The following is a 21,826-nucleotide window of genomic DNA, read 5'->3' as shown; positions in this document are numbered from 1 at the left end:
AATTAAAAACCTATCTTAGACTTTGATTTCGAGGCTAAGACTTTGGAAATATGTTAATATATGTAAATAATACTTCCAGTATTTGTTTCATGATTTTAAACAAAGTGTAAGTATTTTATAAAAAATGATATATTGGGTGGATGCCGGGATTTTTCCAAATCTGTCCACCGACACAAAAAGAGGGTAAAGCTCTAAAAATTACTACTTGGGATGAAATTTTCGAATTGGTTTTGTAAAATTTACTTCTTAATGAATCCATAGCAATTTGATTCACTTTAAAGGGAGTTGTAATGAATATTTGGCGAGCAAAACAAAATCTGCTAAAATTAACGTTGTATGGACGAAATTTATATTATAAAAACTATATTAACCATATCCTTGTTAACTTTTCCTATATCCTATATATATTTGGACATGTTATCAGTATTATAATAAAATATTATAATCTTGGTTAATTCTGTGATTGTATATATGAATAATAATATTCTTGGTACGTCCTAACACAATAAGTATACAATACATTTTGATAAATCCTAAGACAATATGTACACAATACATCTTAGTTAATTCTAAGACAATACGTATACAATATGTCTCTGGGTTGATGCAAAGACAATACGTATACAATACGTCGTGGGGTAATTCTAAGATTATATATATATATACCGATTATTGGACTGTTGGACTTTTCGGACTATTTTGGACTACTAACAAAGGACTACTAACAATGGACTACTAACATAAAATGTTAAAAATTATAATATAAGTATTCTATGAACTTGCTTTATTTTATTCATATGTCGTATTATTATCTGAATCGTTATTATTGTTATAGGTTCGTGAATCCAAGGACGACGGTCATATTTTTAATCAGTTGAAAACTTATTATTAATATACTTTTACTACTGTGAGTATATAGTCCCATTTTTAAACTCTACAAATATTTTGGGAGGATAATACATACATTTTATGTTTTACGCCATAGACACAAGTACTTAAAATATATTCTACGTTGAGTTGTACCACTTTGCATATCTTCCCTAATAGCTTGGTAACTAATATTTACATGTTGTAAGAACATGTATACGTGAATCCTATTGATAGATCCATCGGGTTTGACAACCCCAACCGGGCTAGTCGCTCTAGTATCGTAAACGGTTGCATAGTACTTCGTTTTTACTACACTTGGTACAGTGTAGGGAGATTTCATAATAAAGGGAATATGCCATATTAATGGTTAAGTATGGTTATCGAAGCGCTCAACAACTTATAGAATACTTTTATACACTTGCGAGTGTACACATATTTATAACTATGAAATCTTGTGGTCTATATTTATATCGATGATAAACCTATATATCTCACCAACCTTTGTGTTGACTGTTTACGCATGTTTATTCTCAGGTCCTTAAGAAAGTCTTCCGCTGTTGCATTATCTGAGCAAGCTGTGCATGGAGTCTCATACTTTTATTTAAATAAAGTGTTGCATTCAATAAAACCTTTGTCATGTATTATATTCGACTGTTACGTAACGTGTGTAGTATTTGGAAACCGATGTATTTTGGGGATTATTTCTTAAATAATCGTCCACTTATTTAAAACATGCATTATGTATAATAATAATGTGCTTTATATGAAACGAATGCAATATTTTCTAAAACGTATCATATAGAGGTCAAATACCTCGCTATGGGACCAATGAGAACGTACTGCGTTTATAGTAATATGAACGGGTCGTTTCACGTACATATATCAGTATTTTTATTTTTATTTTTATTTTATATACCGTATGTATGATCTTATCCTATTATTATTAATAATTAATAATTAATAATTATAATTATATTAATAAAATTAAAAATAATATTAATATTAATAATAATAATAATAATGTTATTTTTAACTATAAATATAATATTATTCATAATAATAATTTGTATTACTTATAATGATAATGATAACTATAATAATAATAAAGTTTTCTAATGATAATGATAATAATAACTAAAATAATAATATTAATCGTAGTAATAACTAAAATTATAATTTTTACTACTAATTATAGTAATAATGTTATTAATATTGATAATAATAATATCAGTAATTATAACACCTTACATGTATTGACTTTCATATCTATATAATATATATTAAAAATAATAATTTAACAAGTGGTGATATTAATATTAATGTTAATAATAATAATAATGGAGGTAATAATAACATTAATATAACAATTATATTTTAAACTTGTAATTAATTTGATGTAATATTTAATAAGTATGTAATATATATATATATATTACATAATATCTTTTATCAAATATTGAATATATATATATATATATATATATATATATATATATATATATATATATATATATATATATATATATATATATATATATATATATATATATATATATATATATCATTACTTATATATAGATTCATAGCAACTTAATTATTCTGTTAATTAGTCTACATTTTTAATTTCAATTGATTAAATTGTATTTTATTATTTCAAACTATTATATATATATATTTGTTTATATATATATATATATATATATATATATATATATATATATATATATATATATATATATATATATACTTATATATGTACACACTTATTTATGTATCTATATATATTTATTTGTAACTAATTGTTCGTGAATCGTCGGTAATGGTCGAAGGGTAATTGAATACATGAACATAGTTTCAAAGTTTTCGAGACTCAACATTATAGACTTTGCTTATCGTGTCAGAAACATATAAAGATCAAGTTTAAATTTGGTCGGAAATTTCCGGGTCGTCACAAACGGGAGCCAAACGAAGATGAGCGCTTTCGTTCATCATTCAGTTCAAAGCGACAACTGGATGGGCTATGACAAACGTAAACCATTTCATATTTGGTGACATTGATATCTTCAATCATATCATATAATATACTTAATAGAAATTAGAAATAATATTAACCCAATAATTAGAAAGTTAAAAAATAATAATATTATTAAATAGTGAATATATGATATTATCATATCATATATTTTATATAAATTAAATAATTTGGTAAAATTATTATAATTTATTAATATTAATATATAAACTAAATATAGTTTATATATTATTATTATATAGTGTATATATATTTATTTATTAGCAATTATTATGATTTTTAAATAATTATATAAACTATATGATATTATCATATCAATTAATACGGTATAGTTTATGTGAATCAAAATTTAAAAAGATTTTAAAATGTAAGTGTAGGGAATCGAACTGAAGACCTTATGTTTACATACAATGTTATTTATCAATGAGCTGCAGTTCTTATTTCTATTTTAACTTTGCAAATTATTAATAATAATAAGTAACTAAGTATCTGTGAATTAATGTAGATAATTTATAAACGGAAATAATTATGATTTCTAAAACAAATAAAACTACTTGTTATCGTCATTTATTGTATTTTGTTGACCATATCTTGTAGTGACCCGAACTTTTCCATGTTTATATATATTAAATGAAATTGTTATTTACATGACTAAGTGTTTCCAACATGTTAAGCAATCAAACTTGTTAAGACTTGATTAATTGAAATAGGTTTCATATAGACAATTGACCACCCAAGTTGACCGGTGATTCACGAATGTTAAAACTTGTAAAAACAATATGATGACATATATATGATTATATATATAGTTAACACGATATCATGATAAGTAAGTATCTCATTAGGTATTTTAACAATGAATTATATACATAAAATTGAGTTTATTGAATTAAGAAACTCGAAACGATATATATAACGATTATCGTTATAACAACGTCTTACTAAATACATATGAATCATATTAAGATATTGATACACTATGTTTAATCATGATAAATGATAAGTGAACATGTCATTAAGTGTTTTAACAATAAACTACATATGTAAAAACAAAACTACTAACTTAATGATTTCGAAACGAGACATATATGTAACGATTATCGTTGTAACAACATTTAACTGTATATATATCATACTAAGATATATTAATATATCATAATATCATGATAATGTAATAATTTAACATCTCTTTAGATATAATAAACAATGAGTTATCAACATTTAACAAGATCGTTAACCTAAAGGTTTCAAAACAACATTTACATGTAACGACTAACGATGACTTAACGACTCAGTTAAAATGTATATACATGTAGTGCTTTAATATGTATTCATACACTTTTGAAAGACTTCAAAACACTTATCAAAATACTTCTACTTAACAAAAATGCTTACAATTACATCCTCGTTCAGTTTCATCAACAATTCTACTCGTATGCACCCGTATTCGTACTCGTACAATACACAGCTTTTAGATGTATGTACTATTGGTAAATACACTCCAATGATCAGCTCTTAACAGCCCATGTGAGTCACCTAACACATGTGGGAACCATCATTTGGCAACTAGCATGAAATATCTCATAAAATTACAAAAATATTAGTAATCATTCATGACTTATTTACATGTAAACAAAATTACAAATCCTTTATATCTAATCCATATACCAACGACCAAAAACACTTACAAACACTTTCATTCTTCAATCTTATTCATCTAATTGATCTCTCTCAAGTTCTATCTTCAAGTTCTAAGTATTCTTCATAAATTCTATAAGTTCTAGTTTCATAAAATCAAGAATACTTCCAAGTTTGCTAGCTTACTTCCAATCTTGTAAAGTGATCATCCAACCTCAAGAAATCTTTTTTATTTACAGTAAGATATCTTTCTAATACAAGGTAATACTTATATTCAAACTTTTATTCAATTTCTATATCTATAACAATCTTATTTCGAGTGAAAATCTTACTTGAACTTGTTTTCGTGTCATGATTCTGCTTCAAGAACTTTCAAGCTATCCAAGGATCCTTTGAAGCTAGATCTATTTTTCTCATTTCCAGTAGGTTTATCCACAAAACCAGAGGTAGTAATGATATTCATAACATCATTTGATTCATATATATAAAACTACCTTATCTCGAAGGTTTAAACTTGAAATCACTAGAACATAGTTTAGTTAATTCTAAACTTGTTCGTAAACAAAAGTTAATTCTTCTAACTTGACTTTTAAAATCAACAAAACACATGTTCTATATCTATATGATATGCTAACTTAATAATTTAAAACCTGGAAACACGAAAAACACCGTAAAACCAGACATACGCCGTCGTAGTAACACCGCGGGCTGTTTTGGGTTTGATAATTAAAAACTATGATAAACTTTGATTTAAAAGTTATTCTTCTGAGAAAATGATTTTTCTTATGAACATGAAACTATATCCAAAAATCATGGTTAAACTCAAAGTGGAAGTATGTTTTTCAAAATGGTCATCAAGACGTCGTTCTTCCGACTGAAATGACTACCTCTTACAAAAATGACTTGTAACTTATATTTCTGACTATAAACCTATACTTTTTATTTTTATATTCATAAAATAGAGTTCAATATGAAACTATAGCAATTTGATTCATTCAAAGCGAATTTAAAACGAAGAAGTTATGGGTAAAACAAGATTGGATATTTTTTGATTGTTTTAGCTACGGGAAATATTGTAACAATTCTATACAAATCATATCCTAGCTAACTTATATTGTATTATATATGTATTCTAATATATTATATAATCTTGGGATACCATAGACACGTATGCAAATATTTTGACATATCATATCGACCCATGTATATATATTATTTGGAACAACCATAGACACTCTATATGCAGTAATGTTTGAGTTAGCTATACAGGGTTGAGGTTTATTCCAAAAATATATATACTTTGAGTTGTGATCTAGCATGATACGTGTATACACTGGGTCGTGGATTGACTCAAGATAATATATATCAATTTATTTCTGTACATCTAACTATGGACAACTAGTTGTAGGTTACTAACGAGGACATCTGACTTAATAAACTTAAAACATCAAAATGTATTAAAAATGTTGTAAATATATTTTGAACATACTTTGATATATATATATATATATATATATATATATATATATATATATATATATATATATATATATATATATATATATATATATATATATATATATATATATATATGTATGTATATATTTGTTATAGGTTCGTGAATCGACCAGTGGCCAAGTCTTACTCCCGACGAAGTAAAAATCTGTGAAAGTGAGTTATAGTCCAACTTTTAAAATCTAATATTTTGGGATGAGAATACATGCAGTTTTATAAATGTTTTACAAAATAGACACAAGTAAATGAAACTACATTATATGGGTGAATGATCGAAGCCGAATATGCCCCTTTTGCTTGGTAGCCTAAGAATTAGTAAACCGATCAACTAATTGACGCGAATCCTAAAGATAGATCTATTGGGCCTAACGAACCCCATCCAAAGTACCGGATGCTTTAGTACTTCGAATTCGTTTTTATCATGTCCGAAGGATTTCCCGGAATGATAGGGGATATTCTTATATGCATCTTGTTAATGTCGGTTACCAGGTGTTCACCGTATGAATGATTTTTATCTCTATGTATGGGATGTATATTGAAATATGAAATCTTGTGGTCTATTATTATGATTTGATAATATATAGGTTAAACGTATAACTCACCAACATTTTTATTGACGTTTTAAGCATGTTTATTCTCAGGTGATTATTAAGAGCTTCCGCTGTTGCATAATAAAATAAGGACAAGATTTGGAGTCCATGCTTGTATGATATTATGTAAAAACTGCATTCAAGAAACTTATTTTTGATGTAATATATTCTTATTGTAAACCATTATGTAATGGTCGTGTGTAAACAGTATATTTTAGATAACCATTATTTGATAATCTACGTAATACTTTTTAAACCTTTATAGATAAAATAAAGGTTATGGTTGTTTTAAAAATGAACGCAGTCTTTAAAAAACGTCTCATATAGAGGTCAAAACCTCGCGAAGAAATCAATTAATATGGAACGTTTATAATCAATATGAACGGGACATTTCATATCTTCTCCTTCTTTTCTACTTTCTTCTATCGTATCCTCTGCAAATTTCAAGTTTCTTCCAACGTGTTAAACTGATAATTGTATATCGTGACAACATATTGAACATGTACTTTTCTGTGACTAATTTTGTTAATAATTTCATGTGTTACATCTTACGCGTTCTGATTTCAATATGCATATGATAAGTTCGTTCTTTAATTCAATAATTTTGGTAATAATTGATGAGCCTCATCAATATTTGGTTTAATTTTTAAGATGAATTACGTGCTTAATATATTTACAATATTTTTATATAAATTAGATGATAATTGCATTGTTTCATCCAGGATGGACATAAATTGGATGTCTAGCTCGAGAAATTCTTCTGCATATAAAAAAGGTCTTGATAATTTTATTGATTATATATTTAAAAAGGAGGGTGTAAATGGTGAGATAGCATGCCCATGCAATGAGTGTGTTAATCTAAAATGGGTTGTACGGTATGATGCTAGAACAGATCTACTATGTGATGGTTTTTATAAAGGCTATACAATTCAAACTTCGATCAGCGAACCTTGTGACATTCCTATGGAAGATGCAGAAGATGACATGATAGGATTGGTGTCTGACACCCATCATTGGTTTGATGATAACATACTTGAAACTGAAGATCATAGCTTACCAAACAAAAGTGCCAAAAAGTTTTATAAAAGATTGGAGAGTGCAAAGCAAGAACTATACCCCGGATGTAAAAATTTCTCTATTCTTTCTTTCGTAGTTAGACTATTTCATAGCAAGTGTATTGGCAAATGTAATGACAAGGGTTTCAGCATGATCATTGATACTTTAAGGGAAGCCTTCCCGGAAGCAGCCATACCTAAGTCACTGTATGATCTACGAAAGTTAATAAGAGATTTAGGACTAGGTTATGAAAAAATCGATGCATGCCCTAATGATTGTATGTTGTATTGGAAACAAAACAAGGATAAAATGGAGTGTGTCGTATGTCACACGTCACGGTATAAAACAAGTGAAGATGATTCAGATGATGAGGAAAACTTAACTGCCAATGATCATAATAAGGTCCCAGCAAAGGTTTTGCGTTACTTTCCTCTCATCCCGCGTTTGCAAAGGTTATATATGTCATCTGAAGCTGCTGCCTCCATGAGATGGCACGAAGAGGGTCGCACGAAAGATGGTTTACTGAGACATCCGGCAGATTCACCAGCTTGGCAAACATTTGATCATAAATATCCTAAATTTTCAAAGGAATCCCGTAATGTCATGCTTGGTTTAGCGAGTGTCGGGTTTAACCCTTTTGGAAATATAAGTAATTCCCATAGTACATGGCCTATTGTATTGATTCCATATAATCTACCTCCTTGGATGTGCATGAAAAAACCCTATTTCATGCTTACTCTACTAATACCAGGACCATCTGCGCCAGGGAATAATATAGATGTATATTTGTAACCTCTAGTGGATGAGCTAAAGTGGTTGTGGGATCATGGAGTAGAGACATATGATTCATCAACAAATAGTAACTTTCAAATGCATACTGGTATGGTATGGACAATAAGTGACTTTTCAGCGTATGCCAACTTATCTGGATGGAGCACTAAAAGTAAACTTGCATGTCCATCCTGTAGTGACCCGAACTTTTCCATGTTTATATATATTAATTGAGATTGATATTTACATGATTAAATGTTTCTAACATGTTAAGCAATCAAACTTATTAAGACTTGATTAATTGAAATGTGTTTCATATAGACAATTGACCACCCAAGTTGATCGGTGATTCACGAACGTTAAAACTTGTAAAAACTATATGATGACATATATATGGATATATATATAGTTAACATGATACTATGATAAGTAAACATATCATTAAGTATATTAACAATGAACTACATATGTAAAAACAAGACTACTAACTTAATGATTTTTAAACGAGACATATATGTAACGATTATCGTTGTAAAGAAATTTAATGTATATATATCATATTAAGAGATATTCATACATGATAATATCATGATAATATAATAATTTAAAATCTCATTTGATATTATAAACATTGGGTTAACAACATTTAACAAGATCGTTAACCTAAAGGTTTCAAAACAACACTTACATGTAACGACTAACGATGACTTAACGACTCAGTTAAAATGTATATACATGTAGTGTTTTAATATGTATTTATACACTTTTGGAAGACTTCAATACACTTATCAAAATACTTCTACTTAACAAAAATGCTTACAATTACATCCTCGTTCAGTTTCATCAACAATTCTATTCGTATGCACCCGTATTCGTACTCGTACAATACACAGCTTTTAGATGTATGTACTATTGGTATATACACTCCAATGATCAGCTCTTAGAAGCCCATGTGAGTCACCTAACACATGTGGGAACCATCATTTGGCAACTAGCATGAAATATCTCATAAAATTACAAAAATATGAGTAATCATTCATGACTTATTTACATGAAAACAAAATTACATATCCTTTATATCTAATCCATACACCAATGACCAAAAACACCTACAAACACTTTCATTCTTCAATTTTCTTCATCTAATTGATCTCTCTCAAGTTCTATCTTCAAGTTCTAAGTGTTCTTCATAAATTCTACAAGTTCTAGTTACATAAAATCAAGAATACTTTCAAGTTTGCTAGCTCACTTCCAATCTTGTAAGGTGATCATCCAACCTCAAGAAATCTTTGTTTCTTACATTCGGTTATCATTCTAATACAAGGTAATAATCATATTCAAACTTTGATTCAATTTCTATAACTATAACAATCTTATTTCAAGTGATGATCTTACTTGAACTTGTTTTCGTGTCATGATTCTGCTTCAAGAACTTCGAGCCATCCAAGGATCCGTTGAAGCTAGATCCATTTTTCTCTTTTCCAGTAGGTTTATCCAAGGAACTTAAGGTAGTAATGATGTTCATAACATCATTCGATTCATACATATAAAGCTATCTTATTCGAAGGTTTAAACTTGTAATCACTAGAACATAGTTTAGTTAATTCTAAACTTGTTCGCAAACAAAAGTTAATCCTTCTAACTTGACTTTTAAAATCAACTAAACACATGTTCTATATCTATATGATATGCTAACTTAATGATTTAAAACCTGGAAACACGAAAAACACCATAAAACCGGATTTACGCCGTCGTAGTAACACCGCGGGCTGTTTTGGGTTAGTTAATTAAAAACTATGATAAACTTTGATTTAAAAGTTGTTATTCTGAGAAAATGATTTTTATTATGAACATGAAATTATATCCAAAAATTATGGTTAAACTCAAAGTGGAAGTATGTTTTCTAAAATGGTCATCTACACGTCGTTATTTCGACTGAAATGACTACCTTTACAAAAAAGACTTGTAACTTATTTTTCTGACTATAAACCTATACTTTTTCTGTCTAGATTCATAAAATAGAGTTCAATATGAAACCATAGCAATTTGATTCACTCAAAACGGATTTAAAATGAAGAAGTTATGGGTAAAACAAGATTGGATAATTTTTCTCATTTTAGCTACGTGAAAATTGGTAACAAATCTATTCCAACCATAACTTAATCAACTTGTATTGTATATTATGTAATCTTGAGATACCATAGACACGTATACAATGTTTCGACCTATCATGTCGACACATCTATATATATTTCGGAACAACCATAGACACTCTATATGTGAATGTTGGAGTTAGCTATACAGGGTTGAGGTTGATTCCAAAATATATATAGTTTGAGTTGTGATCAATACTGAGATACGTATACACTGGGTTGTGGATTGATTCAAGATAATATTTATCGATTTATTTCTGTACATCTAACTGTGGACAACTAGTTGTAGGTTACTAACGAGGATAGCTGACTTAATAAACTTAAAACATCAAAATATATTAAAAGTGTTATAAATATATTTTGAACATACTTTGATATATATGTATATATTGTTATAGGTTCGTGAATCAACCAGTGGCCAAGTCTTACTTCCCGACGAAGTAAAAATCTGTGAAAGTGAGTTATAGTCCCACTTTTAAAATCTAATATTTTTGGGATGAGAATACATGCAGGTTTTATAAATGATTTACAAAATAGACACAAGTACGTGAAACTACATTCTATGGTTGAATTATCGAAATCGAATATACCCCTTTTTATTAAGTCTGGTAATCTAAGAATTAGGGAACAGACACCCTAATTGACGCGAATCCTAAAGATAGATCTATCGGGACCAACAAGCCCCATCCAAAGTACCGGATGCTTTAGTACTTCGAAATTTATATCATGTCCGAAGGAGGATCCCGGAATGATGGGGATATTCATATATGCATATTGTTAATGTCGATTACCAGGTGTTCACCATATGAATGATTTTTATCTCTATGTATGGGATGTGTATTGAAATATGAAATCTTGTGGTCTATTATTATGATTTGATATATATATAGGTTAAACCTATAACTCACCAACATTTTTGTTGACGTTTTAAGCATGTTTATTCTCAGGTGATTATTAAGAGCTTCCGCTGTCGCATACTTAAATAAGGACGAGATTTGGAGTCCATGCTTGTATGATATTGTGTAAAAACTGCATTCAAGAAACTTATTTTGTTGTAACATATTTGTATTATAAACCATTATGTAATGGTCGTGTGTAAACAGGATATTTTAGATTATCATTATTTGATAATCTACGTAAAGCTTTTTAAACCTTTATTGATGAAATAAAGGTTATGGTTTGTTTTAAAATGAATGCAGTCTTTGAAAAACGTCTCATATAGAGGTCAAAACCTCGCAACGAAATCAATTAATATGGAACGTTTGTAATCAATAAGAACGGGACATTTCAGTTGGTATCCGAGCGTTGGTCTTAGAGAACCAGAATTTTGCATTAGTGTGTCTTATCGAGTTTGTTAGGATGCATTAGTGAGTCTGGACTTCGACCGTGTTTACTTGAAAAATGATTGCTTAACAAATTTTGTTGGAAACTATATATGTTTAACATGTGAATATTATGTGATATATTAATCTCTTAACGCGTTTGATATTATGTGATAGATGTCTACCTCTAGAACAAGTCCCATTGACTCACCTAATAATAATGAAGAGTCAAATGTAAATTGAAATGATTCGTGGACTGATTCACAAGTTCCCGAAGAGGAACCGGAAGAAGAGTCGGAACCGGAAGAAGAATCGGAACCGGAAGAAAAATCGGAACCGGATGAAGAAATAGAACCGGTGGGGGAAATAATAAAACGGTTAAGTAAAAGAAAATCCTCAACCAACCGACCAAGGTTAATTATGGTCAATGGTGTTTCCGCCAAGGAAGCAAAATATTGGGAGGATTACCAATTCTCCGATGAATCGGATTCCGACGAGAATTCCGATGATGTTATAGAAATTACCCCAACTGAATTTAAAAAGGCAAAAGAAAATAATAAGGGAAAGGGCATAAAAATAGAGAAATCTAATTCCAACCCAGATGAACTTTATATGTATCGTCAACCCCCGAAGTCCTTAAGTTGTAACAATGACCCGGGAACCTCTAAACCACCAGGTTTTTCTAAACCAATGTGGAAAACGACGGCTCGTATTAGGGGAACATCATATATCCCTAGAAACTTGGTAAAACGAACCAAAACCGAAGAAGAAGAAACAAGAGAGTCAGAATAAGATAGTTGTATTCGTGTGGTGTAATATATGTAATATAGTGTGCTTATGCTTTATGATATATGTAAAAATTGCTTGTATTAATAAGTATTTTTTTTATGAATCTAACTCTTGTCTATTTTACAGTATAAAAACACAAAATGGATAGACAACTCAATATTTTAAGAGACCTACCCGGAGACATGATTGATGAAATCTTGTCTAGAGTCGGTCAGAATTCTTCGGCACAACTATTTAAGGCGAGATCAGTTTGTAAGACATTCGAAGAACGTTCCAAGAATGCCTTGGTTTATGAAAGGCTTTCGTTTGAAAGATGGGGGATATCACATTGGGAAATCCATAAGTTACGAGGTGTTTACTTTGACGCATATATTGCGGGAAACCCAAATGCTATTTTACGCAATGGGTTAAGAAATTATTTTGACTCAATATATCCGAATATTGGACTTCGTGATTTAGAAAAAGCAGCTAACATGCAACATAAAGAAGCATGTTATGCTTACGGATTAGTAATGTTCGCTTCTCATCAAAGTGAGAACAAGAACATCGGGCTACAACTATTAAACAAAACGTTCCCACAAGTGACGGAGTCGGTAATTGGGGTAAGAAATGAGGTTTTTAGATTGTTACGGGACTGTTGGACATTACGTAACCCTCGTCCCTTTGACTACGTTACAACACGCTGTCTTATCAATGGCCATAACGGTTATGTTCCACAAGACCAAGGAGGGGAAGTAATCCTAGTAAAACCAGAATGCATGACTTGTTTCTGGACGTATGAATTACGTGTCTTTATTGCCTTTGCTGAATGACTTGTGTACTAGCTAGAATTATCTTCACAACCATCTTGTATCAAATTTATTGTGTGCTATATTTCATGCTATATGTAAAATAAGCGGTATTGTAAGTTTGTAAAATATTGTGTAAAAGTTTGAACGCGAAATATTATTATAATCAGTTTTTCATATAGAATTGTAGTAGTTGAATTGTATATTAGCTACTAAGTATGAACTTAACGGGTAGGTACTACCCGAATTTAAACTTATAAAACGCTAATATGAAGAAAAAGCTTTTATAAATGAGTTCATATTATGCTACGAAATACTATTAACTACTCTTAATATTCTGTATGATTAACTTGTTCCATTTGACTATTTTGAAGGAAATGGCACCGACTACTCGACACACCGTGAATATGAATGAAGAGGAATTCCGTACTTTTCTAGCTTCAAACATAGCCGCAGTACAGGCTGCGCTACATACCAACAATAACCTTGGATCTAGCAGTACAGGAAATCGTGTAGGATACACCTACAAAGAATTCACTGCCTGCAAACCTTTGGAATTTGATGGAACCGAAGGACCGATCGGATTGAAACGGTGGACCGAGAAGGTCGAATCGGTGTTTGCCATAAGTAAGTGTACTGAAGAGGACAAAGTGAAGTACGCTACGCATACCTTCAGAGGTTCTGCGTTAACATGGTGGAATACCTATCTAGAGCAAGTGGGACAAGACGATGCGTACGCACTACCGTGGTCAGCATTCAAGCACTTGATGAACGAGAAGTACCGTCCCAGAACTGAGGTCAATAAGCTCAAGACAGAACTTAGAGGGTTACGAACACAAGGATTTGATATTACCACGTACGAAAGACGATTCACAGAATTGTGCCTATTGTGTCCGAGAGCATTCGAAGATGAGGAAGAGAAGATCGACGCGTTTGTGAAAGGATTACCGGAAAGAATCCAAGAAGATATAAGTTCACACGAGCCCGCCTCCATACAACAGGCATGTAGAATGGCTCACAAACTAGTGAACCAGATTGAAGAAAGAATTAAAGAACAGACTGCTGAAGAGGCCAATGTAAAGCAAGTCAAAAAAAAGTGGGAGGAAAACGGTGATAAGAATCACCAATACAACAACAACAGCAATTACAACAATAATCGCAACAATTATCCCAACAATCGCAACATCAATCGCAACTACAACAAACGGCCCAACAACAACAACAACAGCAACTACAACAATCATCCCAATAACAATAATAATCGCAACAACAACAACAATCAGAAGCAGCTATGCCAAAGGTGTGAAAAGTATCACTCCGGGTTCTGCACCAAATTTTGCAACAAGTGTAAAAGAAATGGTCATAGCGCGGCGAAGTGTGAGGTCTACGGACCAGGGGTTAATAGAACGAAAGGAACAAATGGTGTCGGAACGAGTAATGGCGGAGCAAGTAGTGTCGGAGCAAGTTATGCCAATGTAGTTTGTTATAAATGTGGAAAACCGGGCCACATTATTAGAAATTGCCCGAACCCGGAGAAAACGAATGGACAAGGCCGCGGAAGAGTTTTCAATATTAATACGACAGAGGCACAGGAAGACCCGGAGCTTATTACGGGTACGTTTCTTATTGACAATAAATCTGCTTACGTTTTATTTGATTCGGGTGCGGATAGAAGCTATATGAGTAGAGATTTTTGTGCTAAATTAAGTTGTCCATTGACGCCTTTGGATAGTAAATTTTTACTCGAATTAGCAAATGGTAAATTAATTTCAGTAGATAATATATGTCGGAATCGAGAAATTAAACTGGTTAGCGAAACATTTAAGATTGATTTGATACCAGTAGAGTTAGGAAGTTTTGATGTGATAATCGGTATGGACTGGTTGAAAGAAGTGAAAGCAGAGATCGTTTGTTACAAAAATGCAATTCGCATTATACGAGAAAAAGGAAAACCCTTAATGGTGTACGGAGAAAAGGGCAACACGAAGCTACATCTTATTAGTAATTTGAAGGCACAAAAACTAATAAAAAAAGGTTGCTATGCTGTTCTAGCACACGTCGAGAAAGTACAAACTGAAAAAAAGAGCATCAATGATGTTCCCATTGCAAAAGAATTTCCCGATGTATTTCCGAAAGAAATACCGGGATTACCCCCACATCGATCCGTTGAATTTCAAATAGATCTTGTACCAGGAGCTGCACCAATAGCTCGTGCTCCTTACAGACTCGCACCCAGCGAGATGAAAGAACTGCAAAGCCAATTACAAGAACTTTTAGAGCATGGTTTCATTCGACCAAGCACATCACCGTGGGGAGCTCCTGTTTTGTTTGTCAAGCAGAAAGATGGTACATTCAGGTTGTGTATCGACTACCGAGAGTTGAACAAACTTACCATCAAGAACCGCTACCCACTACCGAGAATCGACGACTTATTTGATCAACTACAAGGCTCGTCTGTTTATTCAAAGATTGACTTACGTTCCGGGTATCATCAAATGCGGGTGAAAGAAGATGATATTCCAAAGACTGCTTTTCAGAACACGTTACGGTCATTACGAGTTTATGGTCATGCCGTTTGGTTTAACTAATACGCCAACTGTGTTCATGGACCTTATAAACCGAGTGTGTGGACCATACCTTGACAAGTTTGTCATTGTTTTCATTGATGACATACTTATTTACTCAAAGAATGACCAAGAACAAGGTGAACATTTGAGAAAGGTGTTAGAAGTATTGAGGAAGGAAGAATTGTACGCTAAGTTTTCAAAGTGTGCATTTTGGTTGGAAGAAGTTCAATTCCTCGGTCACATAGTGAACAAAGAAGTTATTAAGGTGGATCCGGCAAAGATAGAAACTGTTGAAAAGTGGGAAACCCCGAAAACTCCGAAACACATACGCCAGTTTTTAGGACTAGCTGGTTACTACAGAAGGTTCATGCAAGACTTTTCCAGAATAGCAAAACCCTTGACTGCATTAACGCATAAAGGGAAGAAATTTGAATGGAATGATGAACAAGAGAAAGCGTTTCAGTTATTGAAGAAAAAGCTAACTATGGCACCTATATTGTCATTTCCTGAAGGGAATGATGATTTTGTGATTTATTGTGACGCATCAAAGCAAGGTCTCGGTTGTGTATTAATGCAACAAATGAAGGTGATTGCTTATGCGTCTAGACAATTGAAGATTCACGAGCAAAATTATACGACGCATGATTTGGAATTAGGCGCGGTTGTTTTTGCATTAAAGACTTGGAGGCACTACTTATATGGGGTCAAAAGTATTATATATACCGACCACAAAAGTCTTCAACACATATTTAATCAGAAACAACTGAATATGAGGCAGCGTAGGTGGATTGAATTGTTGAATGATTACGACTTTGAGATTCGTTACCACCCGGGGAAGGCAAATGTGGTAACCGATGCCTTGAGCAGGAAGGACAGAGAACCCATTCGAGTAAAATCTATGAATATAATAATTCATAATAACCTTACTACTCAAATAAAGGAGGCGCAACAAGGAGTTTTAAAAGAGGGAAATTTAAAGGATGAAATACCCAAAGGATCGGTGAAGCATCTTAATATTCGGGAAGACGGAACCCGGTATAGGGCTGAAAGGATTTGGGTACCAAAATTTGGAGATATAAGAGAAATGGTACTTAGAGAAGCTCACAAAACCAGATACTCAATACATCCTGGAACGGGGAAGATGTACAAGGATCTCAAGAAACATTTTTGGTGGCTGGGTATGAAAGCCGATGTTGCTAAATACGTAGGAGAATGTTTGACGTGTTCTAAGGTCAAAGCTGAGCATCAGAAACCATCAGGTCTACTTCAACAACCTGAAATCCCGGAATGGAAATGGGAAAACATTACCATGGATTTCATCACTAAATTTCCAAGGACTGCAAGTGGTTTTGATACTATTTGGATAATAGTTGATCGTCTCACCAAATCAGCACACTTCCTGCCAATAAGAGAAGATGACAAGATGGAGAAGTTAGCACGACTGTATTTGAAGGAAGTCATCTCCAGACATGGAATACCAATCTCTATTATCTCTGATAGGGATGGCAGATTTATTTCAAGATTCTGGCAGACATTACAGCAAGCATTAGGAACTCGTCTAGACATGAGTACTGCCTATCATCCACAAACTGATGGGCAGAGCGAAAGGACGATACAAACGCTTGAAGACATGCTACGAGCATGTGTTATTGATTTCGGGAACAGTTGGGATCGACATCTACCGTTAGCAGAATTTTCCTACAACAACAGCTACCATTCAAGCATTGAGATTGCGCCGTTTGAAACACTTTATGGTAGAAAGTGCAGGTCTCCGATTTGTTGGAGTTAAGTGGGGGATAGACAGATTACGGGTCCGGAGATTATACAAGAAACTACCGAGAAGATCATCCAAATTCAACAACGGTTGAAAACCGCCCAAAGTCGACAAAAGAGCTACGCTGACATTAAAAGAAAAGATATAGAATTTGAAATTGGAGAGATGGTCATGCTTAAAGTGGCACCTTGGAAAGGCGTTGTTCGATTTGGTAAACGAGGGAAATTAAATCCAAGGTATATTGGACCATTCAAGATTATTGATCGTGTCGGACCAGTAGCTTACCAACTTGAGTTACCTCAACAACTCGCGGCTGTACATAACACTTTTCACGTCTCGAATTTGAAGAAATGTTTTGCTAAAGAAGATCTCACTATTCCATTAGATGAAATCCAAATCAACGAAAAACTTCAATTCATCGAAGAACCCGTCGAAATAATGGATCGTGAGGTTAAAAGACTTAAGCAAAACAAGATACCAATTGTTAAGTTTCGATGGAATGCTCGTAGAGGACCCGAGTTCACCTGGGAGTGTGAAGATCAGATGAAGAAGAAATACCCGTATCTATTTCCAGAAGATTCGTCAACACTTTCAACAGCTTAAAATTTCGGGACGAAATTTATTTAACGGGTAGGTACTGTAGTGACCCGAACTTTTCCATGTTTATATATATATTAATTGAGATTGATATTTACATGATTAAATGTTTCCAACATGTTAAGCAATCAAACTTGTTAAGACTTTATTAATTGAAATATGTTTCATATAGACAATTGACCACCCAAGTTGACTGGTGATTCACGAACGTTAAAACTTGTAAAAACTATATGATGACATATATATGGATATATATATAGTTAACATGATACTAACTTAATGAACTACATATGTAAACATATCATTAAGTATATTAACAATGAACTACATATGTAAAAACAAGACTACTAACTTAATGATTTTTAAACGAGACATATATGTAACGATTATCGTTATAAAGAAATTTAATGTATATATATCATATTAAGAGATATTCATACATGATAATATCATGATAATATAATAATTTAAAATCTCATTTGATATTATAAACATTGGGTTAACAACATTTAACAAGATCGTTAACCTAAAGGTTTCAAAACAACACTTACATGTAACGACTAACGATGACTTAACGACTCAGTTAAAATGTATATACATGTAGTATTTTAATATGTATTTATACACTTTTGGAAGACTTCAATACACTTATCAAAATATTTCTACTTAACAAAAATGCTTACAATTACATCCTCGTTCAGTTTCATCAACAATTCTACTCGTATGCACCCGTATTCGTACTCGTACAATACACAGCTTTTAGATGTATGTACTATTGGTATATACACTCTAATGATCAGCTCTTAGCAGCCCATGTGAGTCACCTAACACATGTGGGAACCATCATTTGGCAACTAGCATGAAATATCTCATAAAATTACAAAAATATGAGTAATCATTCATGACTTATTTACATGAAAATAAAATTACATATCCTTTATATCTAATCCATACACCAACGACCAAAAACACCTACAAACACTTTCATTCTTCAATTTTCTTCATCTAATTGATCTCTCTCAAGTTCTATCTTCAAGTTCTAAGTGTTCTTCATAAATTCTACAAGTTCTAGTTACATAAAATCAAGAATACTTTCAAGTTTGCTAGCTCACTTCCAATCTTGTAAGGTGATCATCCAACCTCAAGAAATCTTTGTTTCTTACAGTAGGTTATCATTCTAATACAAGGTAATAATCATATTCAAACTTTGATTCAATTTCTATAACTATAACAATCTTATTTCAAGTGATGATCTTACTTGAACTTGTTTTCGTGTCATGATTCTGCTTCAAGAACTTCGAGCCATCCAAGGATCCGTTGAAGCTAGATCCATTTTTCTCTTTTCCAGTAGGTTTATCCAAGGAACTTAAGGTAGTAATGATGTTCATAACATCATTCGATTCATACATATAAAGCTATCTTATTCGAAGGTTTAAACTTGTAATCACTAGAACATAGTTTAGTTAATTCTAAACTTGTTCGCAAACAAAAGTTAATCCTTCTAACTTGACTTTTAAAATCAACTAAACACATGTTCTATATCTATATGATATGCTAACTTAATGATTTAAAACCTGGAAACACGAAAAACACCGTAAAACCGGATTTACGCCGTCTTAGTAACACCGCGGGCTGTTTTGGGTTAGTTAATTAAAAACTATGATAAACTTTGATTTAAAAGTTGTTATTCTGAGAAAATGATTTTTATTATGAACATGAAATTATATCCAAAAATTATGGTTAAACTCAAAGTGGAAGTTTGTTTTCTAAAATGGTCATCTACACGTCGTTCTTTCGACTGAAATGACTACCTTTACAAAAATGACTTGTAACTTATTTTTACGACTATAAACCTATACTTTTTCTGTTTATATTCATAAAATAGAGTTCAATATGAAACCATAGCAATTTGATTCACTCAAAACGGATTTAAAATGAAGAAGTTATGTGTAAAACAAGATTGGATAATTTTTCTCATTTTAGCTACGTGAAAATTGGTAACAAATCTATTCCAACCATAACTTAATCAACTTGTATTGTATATTATGTAATCTAGAGATACCATAGACACGTATACAATGTTTCGACCTATCATGTCGACACATCTATATATATTTCGGAACAACCATAGACACTCTATATGTGAATGTTGGAGTTAGCTATACAGGGTTGAGGTTGATTCCAAAATATATATAGTTTGAGCTGTGATCAATACTGAGATACGTATACACTGGGTCGTGGATTGATTCAAGATAATATTTATCGATTTATTTCTGTACATCTAACTGTGGACAACTAGTTGTAGGTTACTAACGAGGACAGCTGACTTAATAAACTTAAAACATCAAAATATATTAAAAGTGTTGTAAATATATTTTGAACATACTTTGATATATATGTATATATTGTTATAGGTTCGTGAATCAACCAGTGGCCAAGTCTTACTTCCCGACGAAGTAAAAATCTGTGAAAGTGAGTTATAGTCCCACTTTTAAAATCTAATATTTTTGGGATGAGAATACATGCAGGTTTTATAAATGATTTACAAAATAGACACAAGTACGTGAAACTACATTCTATGGTTGAATTATCGAAATCGAATATGCCCCTTTTTATTAAGTCTGGTAATCTAAGAATTAGGGAACAGACACCCTAATTACGCGAATCCTAAAGATAGATCTATCGGGCCCAACAAGCCCCATCCAAAGTACCGGATGCTTTAGTACTTCGAAATTTATATCATGTCCGAAGGAGGATCCTGGAATGATGGGGATATTCATATATGCATATTGTTAATGTCGATTACCAGGTGTTCACCATATGAATGATTTTTATCTCTATGTATGGGATGTGTATTGAAATATGAAATCTTGTGGTCTATTATTATAATTTGATATATATATAGGTTAAACCTATAACTCACCAACATTTTTGTTGACGTTTTAAGCATGTTTATTCTCAGGTGATTATTAAGAGCTTCTGCTGTCGCATACTTAAATAAGGACGAGATTTGGAGTCCATGCTTGTATGATATTGTGTAAAAACTGCATTCAAGAAACTTATTTTGTTGTAACATATTTGTATTGTAAACCATTATGTAATGGTCGTGTGTAAACAGGATATTTTAGATTATCATTATTTGATAATCTACGTAAAGCTTTTTAAACCTTTTTTGATGAAATAAAGGTTATGGTTTGTTTTAAAATGAATGCAGTCTTTGAAAAACGTCTCATATAGAGGTCAAAACCTCGCAACGAAATCAATTAATATGGAACGTTTTTAATCAATAAGAACGGGACATTTCACATCCTGCCATAAGCGTACAAAATCGATTCGGTTGAGACGTAGTAGGAAACTTTTTTTT

At 31.8% G+C, this 21,826-nt stretch overlaps 1 protein-coding gene across 1 annotated transcript; it reads left to right on the top strand.

The window, feature by feature from the left end:
• The first annotated feature begins 7,368 nt into the window (after positions 1–7,368).
• On the top strand, positions 7,369–8,493 carry LOC139900233 (uncharacterized). The gene has a single exon (XM_071883024.1). The coding sequence runs from the start codon at positions 7,369–7,371 to the stop codon at positions 8,491–8,493; it is 1,125 nt and encodes a 374-aa protein (XP_071739125.1).
• The last annotated feature ends 13,333 nt before the right edge of the window (positions 8,494–21,826 follow it).

Source organism: Rutidosis leptorrhynchoides, chromosome 3 (genome assembly GCF_046630445.1).
Source record: "Rutidosis leptorrhynchoides isolate AG116_Rl617_1_P2 chromosome 3, CSIRO_AGI_Rlap_v1, whole genome shotgun sequence".
In the NCBI taxonomy this organism is placed as follows: Eukaryota; Viridiplantae; Streptophyta; class Magnoliopsida; order Asterales; family Asteraceae; genus Rutidosis; species Rutidosis leptorrhynchoides.
The sequence above is the reverse complement of the archived record's forward strand: the minus strand, read 5'-3'. Positions and strand labels throughout refer to the sequence as shown.

Coding starts and splice junctions, on each gene's coding strand:
- LOC139900233 (XM_071883024.1), top strand. CDS start 7,369: ATGGACATAAATTGGATGTCTAGCTCGAGAAATTCTTCTGCATATAAA.